Source organism: Myotis davidii, unplaced genomic scaffold (genome assembly GCF_000327345.1).
Source record: "Myotis davidii unplaced genomic scaffold, ASM32734v1 scaffold1494, whole genome shotgun sequence".
NCBI classification, from domain to species: domain Eukaryota; kingdom Metazoa; phylum Chordata; class Mammalia; order Chiroptera; family Vespertilionidae; genus Myotis; species Myotis davidii.
The window spans coordinates 3964104-3981581 of NW_006286246.1; the positions used below are offsets into that span (position 1 = coordinate 3964104).

Genomic DNA, 17478 nt, shown 5'->3' on the forward strand with positions numbered 1-17478 from the left:
GCTGTAATTATAGCATAGATACAAGACATTTGGAATAGTTGTTGTTGATTATTTGATAACTAAAGGCCCAGTGCATGAAAATTCATGCACTGGAGGAGGGGTACCTCAGCCCGGCCTACCCCCTCTCACAGTCCAGGGGCCCTTAGGGGTGGGAGGCGACCCAGTGATCAAGGGAAGGCAATGTCCCCATCACATCTCTGCTGCTGCCACTGCCAGCAGCGCAAACCTCAGCCAGCCCCGGTTACCTGAGCCCTGGTTACCTGAGAGGACTGGGGGACTCTGGTGGCAGGTGTGCGGAGCAGCCAGGCCCCCCTGGGGGTGGGCCCAGCCTTGCTGCGCCTGCCGCCTCAGCGGGGCTGAGGGGACTGGGCACCACCACCTTTGAGGGTGGGGCAGTCAATTAGCATATTCCCTCCTTATTGGCTGTGGGTGCCGCCATCTTTGAGGGCAGGGCAGTCAATTAGCATATTCCCTCCTTATTGGCTGGGGGTGCTCCCCACTCTGCGATGGTGTGAGGGTCAATTAGCATATTCCCCTTTATTAGATAGGATGTCTGTCTCTCCCCTTGAAAAAAATGTCGTCAAAGTGTGGCTTGCAGTTTTGTAAGGGAGGCGCTGTCACTGCTCCACAGCTGTTTACTCTGGAAAACAGCCGCTTTGCACCGACTCACTGAAACCTGATGGTGTTTCCCTTCGAACAGGAGGGAAGCCTCAGGCCATTCATGTTGCTCTTTTGCTCACATATCAGCTCCTTCCCAAACCACGCGTCACTCGTGGACATGCATGAAGGACACACGTGCCAGGCGAGGGTCTGGAAGCGGGCGGATGGGGCCTGCAGAGGGGCCGCCATTGCTCTGAGAGGGGTGTACAGGAGAAGCTGTGTGTGTGTGTGTGTGTGTGTGTGTGTGTGAATGAAACCAGCCAGGATGCTGAGTGAGTCCCAGCAGGCTTCCTGCTGCTAGCTGTTCAGCCTTTGGTAAGGCTTCTCTCTTCTCTCCTTTGTTTGTCAGCCCGCCCTCCTACAAGTGTGGCAGGAAGCAGAAGGCCCCAGCTCGCAGTGCTCCCCTGTGAGGCGCCTGCCGGGACCACGGAGCGGCGCAGGCCGAGGCCGGAGCGACGTGCCCCGCAGACACCGGTGCCCGTGTCAGCCCGTTGCACCGGGGCGCCCACCTGCTTTTAACTCTTTACAAAGATGTGCACATGATCCCGAGCATCGTTCCGAGATGTTGGAGGTTTGTCCTGATGCTGGACACGTCTCCCACCCGTGGGTGACAGGGACAAGAAGCCCTGCCAGTGCTCACAGCGACTCCATCGGGAACGGGGTGAGCAACCAGGGCCTGGGGAACGTGGACAGAACTCGGGACATCAGGAACCGAGGCTCAGGAACGTGTGTCCTAAGGGTTCCTGGGAGGATGACGATCCGGGGAGTCTGCAGTGAAGACACGGGACATCCGGACGGAGCCTGCGCTTTCTCTCCTCGCCTGGATCTGCGAGCCCCGCTGGGGTTGCTTGGGCCTCGCCCCACAGATCAGCACGAATCTGTGAGGCCTGGGGACCCGGCTCTTTCCTATGACATCTGGCTGGTCCTGCGATGACTCGACACTGGAGCCCTGTGTCCGTGACTGAACCAGACCCGTGGGTTAGGGTGTCCTGGGTCGTAAGGTTGGAACCACAAGGGCTATTCATCTTATATCTGTGAGTTCAGGTCTGCGGCGGCGCCCACGGTCAGGAGTGAGACACGTGGACAGTTCTCGTTCTGTCTGGACATGTTGCACTTGTTTTGGGAAGTAGCTCACATTTTAACGGAAAGGAACAGTCAGTGATCTCCGTGCTCAGAAGAATTTACAAGGACGGATGAGCACTTTAGAGCTACTGACAGGGATTGGATCTTTCTCTTTTGTTACTGGGACTTTTCAAACGAGTTGACTACAAACCTGCCAGCTTTTCCTGACCTGCTTTACATGCGCATCTGGTGCGTTTTCAGAGCCGGCGTCTGCCTTTCTGCGGGACTTTTTGACAAGTTATCTGTGTGGGCAGGCGCGTGGCACCAGAGGGAAGGGAAGACGGCGCCTCTGTGCACCGGGCGGAGTGCGTGGTGTACGCGTTGTGTGCACGGTGTGTGCACGGTGTGTGCGCGGTGTGTGCACGGTGTGTGCACAGTGTGGGAGGAAAGTGTGCGGGTGTGTGCGGGTGTGTGCAGGTGTGTGCGGGTGTGTGCACGGTGTGTGCGGGTGTGTGAGGGTGTGCTGATCGCACCAGAAGCTCCCTGAGCCCGAGAGCCCCTCAGAGCGGCTGGAATGTCCATCTCCCGGGACGCCAGCGCTCTCACCCCTTCGCCTGCCTTCTCGCATTTCCCTGCCGTGGGGTGGCTGTGGCTCATGGGTACCGTCACCTTTGAATTGTGCTTCGAGTTGATACTTTGGTTCTGATAACAATAAAATATCTTAAATTGTCAAGAAAAACCAATGTTTGCCTTTCACTTCCTTTTGTTTTGTTTTCTTTCATTTATTTATTTATTTTGGTCCTCACCTGAGGATATGCTTATTGATTTTAGAGGGAGGAAAAGGGGGAGAGAGAGAGAGAGAGAGAGAACGAACATGGATTGGTTGCCTTCTGCACATGCCCTGACCAGGAATTGAACCTGAAACCTAGGAATGTGCCCTGACTGGGAATCGAACCCACAGCCTTTCCGTGTATGGGATGATGCTCCAGCCAAACGGAGCCACACGGCCAGGGCTGCCCCTTCTCTTCCCTTTAAGCTGAGGCCCCTGAAACTATTCCCCTGTGACCGCGTGTGCACCCACCGGGGAGCCAGGCAGTGATGGAAACCAGTGAGCCGCCTCCATACATGCTTGTTGTTCCTGGCACGGGCCTGGGCACCTCCCTAACTCACAGCTGACCCAGAAGGACAGGCAGACTCCTCACTGGTCTGTGTTTCCTTCCGCTGCCCGTTAACTTCACGACACACACCTCTACCCACGGCGCCCAGAGCTGGCCCCCGGTCGGCCTCTCGTAGCAGAGTTCACCGCCAAGGACAGAGCTCGAAAACGGGCACCTCCAGGCCAGAAAGAAAGACGTGGCAGACGCGCGCCAAGCTGTCTTTCGCCGGCAAGGTAAAATCGGGTGACTGAGGAGGACTTCTCTAGGATCCCACAGGTTCCCGTCCTACATGGAACTCTTCCTTACGGGAGGGAGCGAGGTCACTTGTCTGTTAGTGTCATGCTATTAAATTGGTGGGATGGACCTAGCCGGTTTGGCTCAGTGGATAGAGCGTCGGCCTGTGGACTGAAGGGTCCCAGGTTCAATTCCGGCCAAGGGCACATGCCTGGGTTGCAGGCTCGATCCCTAGTAGGGGTCGTGCAGGAGGCAGCCAATCAATGATTCTCATCATTGATGTTTCTCTCTGTCTATCCCTCTCCCTTCCTCTCTAAAATCAATACAAATATTTAAAAAAATAAAATAAAATAAAATTGGTGGGATGAACAAAGAACGTGAAGACAGTGAAAACCCAAAAAACCAAGTCCAAGTAAGTGCCGAGTTTATTTTCAGCAAATGCCACCGCGATGTTGTTAGAGTCCAGCTTCTCCGCAGCGACGCTGAAGCGAGCCGAGGTGGCGGTGGGGCGCTGAGCGCGGCGTCTCCGTGTGATCACCGTCAGCGCCTTCCCGGCTGCCGGGTCCCCTACCACGTCCCGGCGCCTGCATCTGCCACGCGCCCCCGCCTCCCAGCCACTAACTGTTTCTCATGGTCTCCTCGATCCACCTGACAAATCTTGAGACGCGGACATAGACGCCAGGCTTGTTGGGGCGAGCACAGCCGAGACCCCAAGAAGTCACTCCTTGTAAAATGTACTTGTCCTTCTCGAAGCAGACCAGCGGCCCCCCGCTGTCGCCCTGCACAGAGGGAGGGAGGAGCCCGGTGAGGACCCACCGCAGCCTTGTATTTTGGGGGTCACCCTCCTTTTCCCAAGTGGGAGTTTTCCCAGTATCTCAACACCCCTTGGCAGCCAGAGAGGCAGGCCCTAACCTACTGTGTGGGCATCGCTGTGCCTGGCAGTCTGTTCAACAGACCCCACCGAGTGCCGTCTGCTGGGGAGCAGATGGCTGTCCTCCTCCCTCCTGCCTCCCTCCTGCCTCGGGGTTCTCTTGTGCAGAGTCACCCTAGGAGCCGCCGAGGAGAAGCTGGGGCCGCTGTCCCTCTCCCGGTCTCCTGCCTGGACGGCGACCCCGAGTCCCGCCCATGGGATCCCAGAAGGTGTGTGAGCTGTGGCAGTGCTGGTCCCTCACACTCCCTACACCCGGCTGGAGCTCAGGTCCCCACGGTCAGTCACCCTAGTTCAATGGTTCTCAACCTTCCTAATGCCGCGACCCTTTAATACAGGTCCTCGTTGTGGTGACCCCCAACCATAAAATTATTTTCGTTGCTACATCATAACGTTAATGTTGCTACTGTTATGAGTCGTCATGTAAATATCTGATATGCAGGATGTATTTTCATTGTTACAAATGGAACATAATTAAAGCATAGTGATTCATCACAAAAACAATATGTAATTATATGTGTTTTCTGATGGTCTTAGGCGACCCCTGTGAAAGGGCCGTTGGACCCCCAAAGGGGTCACGACCCACAGGTTGAGAACCGCTGCCCTAGGTGATCTGACTCCACATCGGGGCCAAGCCTGCAGGGCTGCTGGGCAACCTTCAGACCCCACACGCGGCCTGTGGGGGGCAGGTCCTCCCCAACGTTGCAGCTTTGGGGCCACAGGGTCTAAGGAGCCAAGACAGGCCACCGAGGGCGTGACCACTCTGGCCTCTTACCTGGCAGCTGTCGGCGCCCCCGGCCAAGAGCCCGGCGCAGAGCTCCGTGGACTTGACCCTGCCGTTCAGGTACTCGTAGCGGTTGCACACCTTGTTCTCGATCACGGGCAGCTGCGCCTCCTTGAGGAGGCCGGCGCCGAAGGTGCCTGTTCAGATGGAGACCGGTTACTGCATCCCGCACGTGCTCACAAGGAAAGTTCCAGAACCACCGGGCGGCGATGGGAGGTACGAGTCAGCTCCTGACCCCCTGGCTCCTGTGTCTGTTTGACTCTTGGGCGTGTGAACATGAAGTAAGCATTCCCGGTCCCAGGGCCTGGGTTGCGTGCTCTGGCTTCTGGGTTTCAGGGGGGGCGGGGCGAAAATGGCATTAGCCAAGCCCTCTCTTCTTAGTGTTACCGCAGTCCAATTACACAATTTATTACCTCTCTACCACACTAGGGAACAATCTAGCAACTATTATACTATTCAGCGGGCTTCTTAGAGTGACCTGATCTGACTTGTATTTCTTGCAAACAGCAGTCTTGTTGCTGGGATGAACAGCAAAAGGGCAAGATTTTTAAAAGGGAGGATGCTTGGATGATTATTACCCTCATCCTGTATGGGGCGGGGGGGCTGCCTTGTCGTCTTTGGTTTCTATTCTCTCTCCCTTTTTCACGATAAAGAAATGATTTTGAATTTTGTAAAGAGAGATTGAGAAACACATCACAGCTGCTGCTATTTTTGTCTATTCCCTTTCAGGCTTTTTTATGTGCTTCTTTTGCTACTGATATCGCAGTTTTATACCTCATTTTTTCCCGCATTATATAATACGGACTTGGTTACAATGTTGCAATCTTCATAACTGTTATTTTCATGGGAAGTGACTGCTTAATGGGTATGGAGTTCCTTTTCAGGGTGAGGAAAGTTTTCTGGAAATGGTGGTGCCGGTTGCACAACATTGTACATGTGCTAAATGCCACTAAATCGCGCTGGATATGTTAAGATAGTAGATTTTGTTACATGTGTTTTACCACAGCATTTCCAAAGAGAAGAGTAGCTGTCATTCACTAAGAATTAACCTTTCCAGGCCCAACCTCGGGCTGTGATGGATGCCCTTGAACCTTCCCATAGTCCCCCGGGAGGGGCATGCTGGTCAGTCCCGTTGTGCCGTGAAGGGAACTGAGGTTTATCGAGAGTGGATTTTGCCCCAGATTTCCCGGCAAGGAGCTAGTGAAGCCGGGATTTGAACCTGGTTTTGTGACGTTGTTGCCCAAATTCCCGACTACCATGCTTCCTGGCCAACGTTCCTTCCATGTTCTACATGTTTGTTCATGCGGTTTGTTCATAGTCCTTAATATTTTTAAGTCTGAGTTCCCAGGAATCTTGTAGACATATTTATGGCTTCCAAAACATTGCCAAATTATTTTTCAAAGGACATGACAGTGTAAAATGTCACTAGAAAAAGGTCACTCCCCCACACCCTCGTGGGTATTTAACATTTTAAAAAGATTTGGTGAAAGAATAGGTGGAAATGATCCTAATTCATTTCCTAATGTACATTTCTTTTACAATGAGGGAGAGTAAACGTTCTCCTGTATGCTTGTTGTACTCACTGCATTCTTTTCTGGTGAAAAACTGCCTTTTTTTTTTACTTTGGAAAATTGAAATAGAGCCCTGGCAACCGCGCCAGAGAAAAAGTGTTTCTTTCCAAACGGACACGCCCAGGGACGCCTCACAAATCCCCCAGATTTCCGATGTTGCAAGCCCAGTTTTCACTAGTTTTGCAAAAATCTTTGCTTTGCGAGCGCGGAGCGGCCAAGAGATGAGGTGCTCTCATCTGCAAAGACCTTGAGTAACTGGGAAAATTGCCTCGGGGTCAGCGAGCACACGCTGGTCTGGAGTGGAAGCAGGGAGGACAGCCCTGTGGAGGGGCCGGAGAGGAAGGCCTGGCCCGCAGCGCTGGGCAGCACCGTTGGAGTCGAGGTGTGGAACCAGGTCACTGAGTGTCCTGCTCCTGCACCTGCTTTCCAAGCGGGACAGACCTGCCCGGGCTGGTGCCACACCCACTGTGTAGGGGGATGTGGTCTGTGCGGACGCGCTGCCATCCCGTGGCCACAGGGGGAATTGCATCTCTGGGGCTGGAAGTGACTTTGGGAGCAGAGGCCCTGCTGGGGCCAGGCGAGGGGAAGCAGGGTCCCTGAGGGCCTCTGGGATGGCTGATGCGGGGCTGGCAGGAACGGCCCCTCGGCCTGAACACGGGTCTACTTTGCTTTGGAGCAGCGAAGCCAGGGAACATCTGAGGGCTGCCGGGAGAGGGGAGAATTCTGACCCCACACCGAGAGGCCGAGGCAACACAGGTTGATCGGAGGTCACTGCTGACATGTAGGAAAACGGTCAACACCCTGGCTCAAGTTTTGTGACTCCTCCTGGTGCAGCGAGTCTATGAGAGTCACTTCCCAGCAGACATGTGAGTGAGGCCCGAGAGACGGGCGCCCAGGGCAGGAGGGTGTGCGGAAGAGTGTGGGCGGTGGGGGGACAGGAACAGCGAATGGGCCTGCGGGTCAGGCAGGCCGGTTCCATCAGGGCTCAGCTACACACAGGCTCCTTGATGGTTATTGTGATGGTGGTGATTATGATGATGAAGGTGATGATGAGGAGGGTTGGAGCTTGATGATGGTAATGAAGGTGGTGGTGATGGTCATGGTGGTGGTGATGGTGATGATTATGGTGATGATGGGGAGGATTGGAGCTTGATGATAATGGTGATGATGATGATATTGATGATGGTGGTGGTGGTGATGATGGTCATGGTGGTGGCGGTGATGTTGGTGGGTGATGATTATGGTGATGATGGGGGGTGATGATAGTGATGGTGATGATTGTTGTGGTGGGGATGGTGGTGATTATGGTGATGATTATGGTGATGATGGTGATGGTATAAATGGTTGTGGTGATGATGGTGGTGATGATGGGGAGGGAAGGTTGGAACTTGATAATGGTAATGGTGGTAATGATGTTGATAGGGGTGATGATGGTGATGATTATGGTGATGATGGGGAGGATTGGAGCTTGATGATAATGGTGATGATGAGGATGATGATAGTGATGTTGATGATGGTTGCAGTGGTGATGGTGGTGATTATGGGGGTGATGATGTGATGATGGTGATGATGGGGTGGGTTGGAGCGTGGTGATGGTGATGTTGGGGGGTGATGATGGTCATGGTGATGATGGTCATGGTGGTTGCCTAAGCATAGGATCTGCTGGGACACCATCTCCAAATAACTGGGAATTCCATATGCAGCATATTAATGCTCACAGTGACTCTATAAGGTGGTACAGATGAGGAAACCGAGGCTCAGAGAGATTAAATAACTTCCTGATGTCGCGTGGAGGTAGATGGGACAGAACTCACATCCGGATCTATACGATCTTGAGTCTATGCTTTCATCAGCCAGCAGGCTTGCGGCTCACTAAGAAGTCCCTTTTTCGGATAATGCAGTTTGCATTGGATTTTCGCCACTTGCTAGAGAGTCACATGGGAACACTGCACTCCCCGTCATTAACGTGACTCAGCTCTGGGTGCCTTATCCGCTCCTCTCATCGCTTCCCCCACACTCTCCCTGAAGCCCATTTTCCAGCCGAGGAAACAAGTCCAAAAAGAGTCTGTGGCTTTTCTGAGTCCCAGCAGCTGACCAGTGGGAATCAGGGTCCTGCCTTGGGTCTGTCTGCCTCCTCAGCCACCCACAACTCCTGTGCCTTCTCAGCCTGGGATCCTTCCTTTGCAAAATCAGAATGGACATGCCGGACGCACAGGATTTGTGACCTTTAAATTTTTTAAAACCAAAGACTGAACCAGTGTGGCACACCCATGACGCTTCCTTTGCAAGTTTCCCTTTACTCCTCAATGTCCGCCGCCTCTGAAAGCAGACAGGGGCGCCATGGGACACCCCGGAGGCAGGTCTCAGACAGCAGGGAAAGTGCAGAAATAGGAAGGCAAGTTTGAAAGGATCTGGACCAGGCGTTTTCAACCTGTTTTAAAGCCACAAAACCTTTCTTCAAGCAAGAGCTCATGCAAAAAGCTAACATGGACAGCACTGTTTGGCAACTCATCTTGCAGATGAGGGTGAGACGCCAAGTGGACCAGAGGTAAGGGGACTGTCCAGCTTGCCAGCGAGGGCAGAGCCAGGACAGTTTCCAGGACTCCTGACTCACCACCGCTTCTGAGAAAGTGAGGCAGAGACCTCGGATGCTCTCACATGTTCCTAGGCCCAAGTCAGGGGTGTCATTATTATTGGGGCACACTGCAGAGTGAGGACAGAGTCCCCTAGGCCAGAACAGGACCTGCACAAACGTTTCCTTTCTCACCCTCACCCTGTAAGCCAATAGCAAGTCCCTACTAAAACGGGAGCCTTTCTACTTTCCCCAAGCTGTATGTCTGCCCCACCCCCACCCAGCTGTCAGTCTGCCCCACTCCCATTGTCTCCCCACACATACACCAGACATGTCGGGTATTTGGGGAGACTAATCCTATCTAATAAAGAGGGAATATGCAAATTGACCATCACACCATCACAAAGATGGTGGTGCCTAGTCCCCTCAGCCCTGCTAGAGTCCCCAGTCCTTTCAACCCTGCCAGGGGTTGGCGGGGTGGCAAGCGTGCGGTGTGGCTGGATCCGCCCTCAGGCCCCAGACACCCAGGGCCAGCCCAAGGCGCAGACAAACCTCAGATATCAGCTGCCCAGCTGACGTCCGAGGCACAGGCAAGCCTCGGATGCCAGCTGCCCAGCCACCCAGGGCCACCCAAAGCACAGGTAACCAGGTCCAGCCGAGGTTTGCGCTGCTGGCAGTGGCAGCAGCAGAGGCGTGATGGGGGCTTCACCTTCCCCTGATCACCGGGTCACCTCCTGCCCCTGAGGGCTCCTGGACTGTGAGAGGGGACTGGCCGGGCTGAGGGACCCTTCCCCCTCCGCCTCCAGTGCATGAATTTTCCTGCATCGGGCCTCTAGTTGAACTATGATTTTAGTTGTTTTGCACCTGCTAGGGAACTCAGGGTGGCTAACTTCACATGAGAAATACCCTCACACCCTGCAGTCATAGGCTTGTATCAAGGCCCTGCTTACCTGGGACGCAGTATCAATGTTGAATTTATGGGCTAAGACAGAGACTCAGAGAAACTCTCCCGCTCCCTGGCCATGGCCCTGGATGCTGAGAATGGAGATGTGGGCAGGGCCCAGACTAAGTCAGGAGGCGGTGGACCTCGCCAACTGATAGGAGTTTGTGCAAATGCTCCTTTTCTCATGGAGGCTGTAGGCCGAAAGGAGTTCATTACGCAAGTCACGGAATTGAGCTCACCTTGGGTTTCTCCCCAGCCAGTGATGTAACAGACCGTCCGGTCAGCGACCACGTAGTTGGCCGATGGCAGGCACGCTGGGATCACCTTGTCGGTGATGATGGCAGGGCTGGAAGGAAGCACAGACGTGACATTGGACTGCCCTGCCTGAGACTCCTGCTGCTCACCGGTGGTCACCCACAACCAGACGCCACCTGCCCGAAGCCCCAGACCCTCTGAGCTGGCATCTCCTTGATGCCCTGGCACAGACCAGCCTGGAGAACAGCTTCCACCCTCACCTTTGCCTATAAGAGCTTATGGGTGGAACAAACAGAACATTCTGTTACAAAGGCACCCGTTACGGACAAGAATCCGTAGTGACACTTCATTGGTGAGTTCCCAGCGGTGGAAGTGGGGATGACAAAGACCCCTCTCATGCCCATTCTGTGCACTACACCCTGGACCAAGGACCTGCTTCTATATCCACTTCACAGGCTCCCGGCAGCAGGTGCACATCCCACTGAGGTGCTAACACACGGCGTCCATTAGAGCAAGTGCATCATGTGACCGTGAGCGAGTCGCCCACCTTTTGGGTCCTCTGTTTCCTCTATGAGTCTCCACACCATGATGGTGGGAAGACAAATAACTAGGCACCAAGTGAAGGAGGACCGGAAACACTCGCATAAGCAAGAGCCTTCACAGGTCGTAGGGTTCCAGGGCATCTTCACCACCAGAACCCCCACGTCCAGGCTGGATTCCATTCTGTTCATGAGGAAAACAGAAGGGAGATGAGAGACGCCCGAATCCGATTAAGAATCCCCATGGCCGCCAACTTGGAAGCAGACACTCCCTCCTGGGGTCACCAGCATAGACCCAGCCTCTCACATGGGGTGACGCAGATGTCACTCTAGAGGTTCCCTTCTATGCCTTAGACCAGCGGTTCTCAACCTGTGGGTCGTCACCGCTTTGGCGGTGGAACGACCCTTCCTCAGGGGTCGCCTAAGACCATCCTGCATATCAGATATTTACATGACGATTCATAACAGTAGCAACATGACAGTTATGAAGTAGCAACGAAAATAATTCTATGGTTGGGTCACAACATGAGGAACTGTATTTAAAGGGCCAGAAGGTTGAGAACCGCTGCCTTCGACACTTGGAGTTGAGGGCATGGAGTGGATGTGTCTGAAGCTCAAACAGTCCAATCTGCAGAGAACACCCCCAGAACCCCAAATTCGAGCCGGGTGCCCTCTGGGTGCCCTCGAAGGACCCTGGGAAAGGAGGGGATGGGGTCCTGTTCAGGCTGAGCCAGCAGCGCTTTTCTCCCTATCTGGAGCGTCCACGTGCCCCCGAGGGTCAGGCCACAGGGCACTGCCCCGAACACCCAGAGGTTCCTGCCTAGACCAGTAGACGGCATTCAGACGCGGGCGCCAGCCTTGTGTGGCCTGGCCTGTCCTCACTGTTGGCGGGTCCCCCTGTCCCGGGAGCCCGTCCCATGCTGACGTGTGAGGGCCTTGGTGACTGTCCTGATCGTGTCTGTTCTCAAAAGCGCCGTCTGCCGCCTCAGCTGCCTCCCTGAGACCTGCTTCCAAGTCCTGCTCACGCAGCGGCATGGGCAGCTGCCAGTGTCCAGGCCTGATCCCTGCACCGTTTCCGCAGGAAACGCCAAATGCGCTCGGGAGGAGGCCTTGCGTCCGTGCGGGGTGTGAGAGGTCCTGTCCGGGTTCTTAACGTTCTGGGATATCAGTCTCCTCTGAGTCCCCCACACACCTGGCCGTGCTGAGAGGAGGCGGCCAGCCAGACACTGGAGGAATTCTCTGGATGTCTGTTGGCTGACCGCGACCCTCCAGTGAGAGTTTAGGGGTCACCTGCACCTCGTGTTTCAACTCTTTTTCACCGAGGAAACAGTCCTGGCGCCTTTGCCAAGACCACAGCCAGGACGGAGCAGAATGGGGTCGAGCCCAGGTCTCACTTGAAGGTCAATGTTCTTCCCTGAAGGCCTGTGCCTTTCGTGGCCCTGCAGCTCCCCCCACCACCCATCCGCCAGGAAACCGGGCAGTAGTGGCAATGCCCACGCCTCCCGGACACGCGCGTGAGGCGGGCACCTGCTCAGCTTCAGCAGCGCTATGTCGGCCCGCGTGGGCTCCAGCACCAGCTTGGACACGTCCCTCTCCTGCACGTCCGCCTCCAGGTTCTTCTCACGGTGCGCTCCCAGGATGACCTTGTACGACGAAGGCCGTGAGGACCTGGAAAAGGCGGTGCAGTGAGCAGCGAAGGGTGGGCAGCCTCTTCACCGGGTGCCCTTCTGAGCCAGACAGCACGTCCCCCAGACACTCGGCTCCCCAGTTTCCTCTGAGCATCAGCCTGTGGGGGTTCCATTCCAGTCAAGGGCACATACCTCAGTTACAGGCTCGATCCCCAGCCCTGGTCGGAGTGCGTGCGGGAGGCAACCAATGTGTCTTTCTCACATCAATGTTTCTCTCTCTCTGTGTCTCTCCCCCTCCCTTCCACTCTCTCTAAAAATCAATGGAAAAAATCCACAGGTGAGGATTAACAAAAGAAATAATCTATAATAATAAAAGCATAATATGCTAATTAGACTGGACAGCCGAGTGACCTTCTGGACAACCTTCTGGACGAAGCCAGAGCTGCAAGGGCCAAGCCCCTGAGCCCCTTGCATGGATTTTGTGCATTGGGCCTCTAGTAACAAATAAAAAGAAAGAAAGGCCCCGGCTGGTTTGGCTCAGTGGATAGAGCGTCGACCTGTGGACTCAAGGGTCTCAGGTTTGATTCCAGTCAAGGGCACCTACCCTGGTTGCAGGCTTAATCCCCAGTAGGGGGCGTACAGGAGGCAGCCAATCAATGATTCTCTCTCATCATTGATGTTTCTATCTCTCTCTCCCTCTCCCTTCCTCTCTGAAATCAATTTTAAAAAGTTTTTTTTTAAAAAAAGAAAGGTCACCATTGACTGAGCCTCGCTGTTAAGGAATGTTCTCAGCGATGCTCCTGGTAGATGGGACCAACACTAGAGTCAGCACAAGGGCAGGCCCCATGTCAGTGGTCATGCATGGCTCTCTCCTGCCTACCCCCCTGAGCTGGTCTTTCTCCTTCGTTTCCCCCTGGAAACTCTCCCGTCCTCGCCCATCCGATGGGTGTGGAGAGCCTGAGGCAGAGCTGTCAGGGCCATCGGAGGAAGGGTGGGAGGGGACAGGGAAGGACACAGGCGGGAAGTCTGCCAGCCGAGTCCTGGCGCCAGCCGTCCCCGCACCTACCTCTCCAGGCAGTGGGCGGCAGTCAGCACCCAGTCCGGGGACAGCAGCGTGCCTCCGCAGAAGTGCATCCCGAATCTGGGGGGACAGGCGAGGGTTTAGTTCAGATCTCATGCTCTGTCCACAGGAAGCCGAAAGCAGTGCTCAGTTACTTCTGTTAATGTGATGTTCCCAAAGGAAAGGCCACCGGCCCGCCATCAGGACGGTAGGGGCTGAGTTCCAGAAGGTTCCATCCACAGCAGGCAGCACTCTTTACGGTGGCTGGGGAGGCTCGGGGACAGCTGTCCCCAGATGAGCAAACCCGCGGGGCTCCAACATGAAGCCCGAGCCCTTGGCTCTGACTGGGCAGCCCTGGACTTGAACAGAGGGGACCTGGCAAAACCACCCCTTTCCTTTCTTTCCTTTCCTTTTGGCAAGATCCAGGCAAGACCTGGCGAGTCCTTCTCAGGCAGCCCCGAGGTGACTCTGAGTAGCCTGGCTCCGGGACTTGCTGATTTTACCCGAGAGAATTCCCTCTCTAGGGGGAGATGGCTCCTAACCGTTTACATCCCAGGACTTCTAGGCACGTGGTAGCTCATGGAAAGAGCGCGGAAGGAAGGGAGCGCACAGCCAGGGCGGGGACGGCCCGCTGATGTCAGGAGGAGACAGCGCAGAGTGGGAAGACAGACGTGAAGCATGCCGGGCGGAGGCTGTGCAGAGCGCGGTTACTAAGTGAGGGGGCCCAGGACAGAAACGCCCTGCAACACCGTGAAACATGGACTCGCGCTGAGCGGCGGCACCTGGCGAGCCCGGGGCAGAGGGCTCGCGGGGGAGGCCCGCCCGCACCTGAGCTCAGGTGCTGGGGCGCAGAAAGGAGACGGGAAGCAGCCGTGTCACCTGTGCGCTTTCCACAGTCACGAGGCGGCCTGAGCTCACTGAAGGCAGAGGCCACTGGAGCGATGACCCAGACTGCCCAGGGTTCTGTGGGGTCAGAGCTGGTCACAGCTCGCTTGTGGGGAGCGGGAGCTACCCCACGCGAAAGGAGGTGTGTGCGCGGCGGGTGAGCCCCTCGGAATGAAGTCACTGAAATCTGCGTCTGTGATGGACCACAGGGAATTGGGTCTTGGTGCCCCGCCAGCTGTCACATGCCTCTAGTTAGCTTTTGCTCTTCATCTTACAAGGAACCTTCAACACTTTCCCGGCAATACTGGCTCTTGGGAATTGTGGCCTCTACACACCTTAATGGTAGCTGCCCGGATCAAGGAAAAGACCCCAGTTCTGGCTATTTTCAAAACAGAGACCCTAGAAAAAGCAAATCCTTTATGTCCTAGCTTCCCTTCCTCCTGAGGAGAATGCAGAGGCCGGCACCGAGCCTGAGCTGGGGCTGAGTGCGGATGGAGACGGGTTTGCGGGCTCACACAGAAGGATGGACGCATCGTTTCTAGAAGTGCCGTTACCTTGTTCGAAGGCTGACCTGCCACGGCCAGGAGTGTGGGTTGGCCACGCACCCACCTACGACCCTTCCGGGGCACTTCTTCGGCTCCACCTTGGGCTTTCCACAGTCAAAGGATGAGGACGCTGCGGCACAGGAAAGAGAGTCGCATCTGAAGTGAGAGGTGACCGTGCTGTCACACAGCTCACGGTGAGTGAGTGGCGCGTGAGGCATCAGAGCACTGAGTGTTTGACACTTCAAAGCCCAGACTATTAGCAAGAGGCCTGGACGCGTGGAACAGACCGACAGCTGTCAGAGGGGAGGGGCTTGGGGACTGGATGGAAGAAGGTGAAGGGATGAATCAACAAGTATATACATTACACGTAGACACAGACAGCAGGGTGGTGATGGCCAGGGAAGGGGGTGCAATGTGCAGACGATATTTTGAGTTGTTCACTGGAAACCTGTATGGTTTTGTGAACCAGTGTCACCCCAATAAACTCAATATAAAAAAGAAAGAAAGAGAAAAGTAAAGAAAGCTCTTAAACAATTTCAAAAGTAAAATAAACAAGCAAACAAAAAAACACACCCAATAAGCATGTTTTGGAATATCTTTCTCTAAGTTTGAAAAGTAGTAGAAGGCAACACAGAACCTTCTCCATTCAAGAAGATGTAAGCACTTTCTATTATCAGGGGGAAGCGATGAAGTAAATTGGTGTAGTTAGGCATGAGGATGACGGCTTCTCCTAGACCCGTGGTCGGCAAACCACGGCTCGCGAGCCACATGCGGCTCTTTGGCCCCTTGAGTGTGGCTCTTCCACATGTGGCTCTTCCACAAAATACCACGTGTGGGCGCGCACGTACAGTGGCATTGAACTTCGTGGCCCATGCGCAGAAGTTGGTATTTTGTGGAAGAGCCACACTCAAGGGGCCAAAGAGCCGCATGTGGCTCGCTCGTGAGCCATAGTTTGCCGACCACTGGCCTAGATGACCTTGACCGACACACCTTGTTAATCTGACCTATAACTTTAGCCACATATCACTGTCACCACTACCATCTCCACCGAACCATGGACAGCTCTCTGAAAACCATAGTGCCATCCCTGCTGAAAGGCAATAGGGTATATTTTTAAGCTCTACATTTATTAAATGAACACCAAATCTTTCCATAATGATCTTGTTCAGTACATTATTCAAATAATCAAAATTTGTAAAAACACATATCCATATATTTTTCAGTAAACTAACCTAAAAGCACACTTTCTGATAAATAAAGCAAACGTGTGCATATATGAAGACTTCTATAATCCTAGTAAGAAAACAAAATGTTGTGTGCAACCATTAACTCAAGAGAAATAGCTGTTGTAAAAAAAAAAAAGTGAATGTGGTGAATTGTGTATAAATTTCACATCAGGGCTATATGTAAAACTTGGTAATAGGGTATTTTTGAATGGGAGTCTCTGTGTGCACATATGTACATACTAGAGGCCTGGTGCACAAATTTGTGCACATTGAAAGGAAATTAATTAGAAGAAATATTTTAGAGGCCGGGGCAGAACTGCAGGAGGTTGGCTCCAGGGCATGTCTGGCCTGTCTTGCCCAGTCCCCATTGGAGCCAATAGGAGCCAGCCAACCAGGGAGGTTGGCCGGCCGGGGAGGGACCATGGGAGGGCTCCAGGGCATGTCTGGCCTGTCTCACCCAGTCCCAATCAGCCGGACTCCAGCAGCAAGCTCACCTACCAGTCTGAGCATCTGCCCCCTGGTGGTCAGTGTGTGTCATAGCGACTGGTCAAGCAGCTGACTGAATGGTCGACCGATTGGTCGGACACTTAGCATATTAGGCTTTTATATAGAGAGATGTGTGTACGTGATTGTAAGTAGCAAGGATAATCTGCCCTAACCTGAACTATTACCTCTCCCAGCCAGGCTCTGGACCGCCCTCCCAGAAGCCTCCCAGACTCACCAAGGGCCCAGAGATAACACATCACTGCCTGCACCACTTCCCTCCCACCTGCTCCCCTCCGCTGGGCACAGGGTCCAGGAGGAAAGGTCAGTGTCCATCCTTGGTGGCACCTGCTCGTGCCCAGGACAGTTCAGGATCAACAAATGCTCTCCTGTTGCCTGGCGCCCTTCAGATCCTCAGCAACATGAGCGTAAGTCATTGTTCATGACGACACTCGGGGGGTTTCTTTCCGTCCCACCAGAGACTCTACCCTCTCTCGAACCTGGAGCCTGAATTTTCCAAATAACTTTCCCTTTGTCGCGGCCTGTGCTGTGCATCCCATAGAAAAACCCTTTAAAACAGGAAACACGCAACATAATGACATGCTACTCTGGCACTGAGCTTAGTCCCTCCACTGAGCCTCGGACAGAGCAGGCCTCACAGATGCGCTAAGAAAGGGTAGCTACAGAGAGCACCGCTCTCCGGTTCTCCATTCAGAACAGAATCGAAACTTATCTGAACTGAACGTGGTGGTGGAATTGAAATGCATTATTAAAATCATTCAACCAACAAATACATAATTTAAAGTAAGTGAATATAAGTAAACTAGAGGCCCTGTGCACAAAAATTTGTGCCTGGAATTGGGGGGTCCCTCAGCCCAGCCTGCCCCCTCTCTCAGTCCAGGCGCCCTCGGGGGATGTCCTAAGTCACAGTCTGGCCTCCCTCTGC

At 54.2% G+C, this 17478-nt stretch overlaps 2 protein-coding genes across 2 annotated transcripts in view; one reads left to right on the plus strand and one right to left on the minus strand.

Moving 5' to 3' along the window:
- Window positions 1–2157, plus strand: part of SLC22A3 (solute carrier family 22 (organic cation transporter), member 3) — a 58998-nt gene extending 56841 nt beyond the window's left edge. Inside the window, exon 10 of the mRNA XM_006757696.2 lies at window positions 1010–2157. Within this exon, the coding sequence (XP_006757759.1) occupies window positions 1010–1070 (61 nt within the window). The 3' untranslated portion in view covers window positions 1071–2157. The remainder of the gene's footprint in view (window positions 1–1009) is intronic.
- A 1312-nt stretch (window positions 2158–3469) lies between these two features.
- PLG (plasminogen) overlaps window positions 3470–17478 on the minus strand; it is a 43676-nt gene continuing 29667 nt past the window's right edge. The window contains exons 14-19 of the mRNA XM_006757697.2: window positions 14833–14953; window positions 13400–13474; window positions 12233–12373; window positions 10151–10257; window positions 4817–4962; window positions 3470–3892 (exon numbers count right to left, since the gene is read on the minus strand). Of these exons, the coding sequence (XP_006757760.1) occupies window positions 3731–3892; window positions 4817–4962; window positions 10151–10257; window positions 12233–12373; window positions 13400–13474; window positions 14833–14953 (752 nt within the window). The 3' untranslated portion in view covers window positions 3470–3730. The remainder of the gene's footprint in view (window positions 3893–4816; window positions 4963–10150; window positions 10258–12232; window positions 12374–13399; window positions 13475–14832; window positions 14954–17478) is intronic.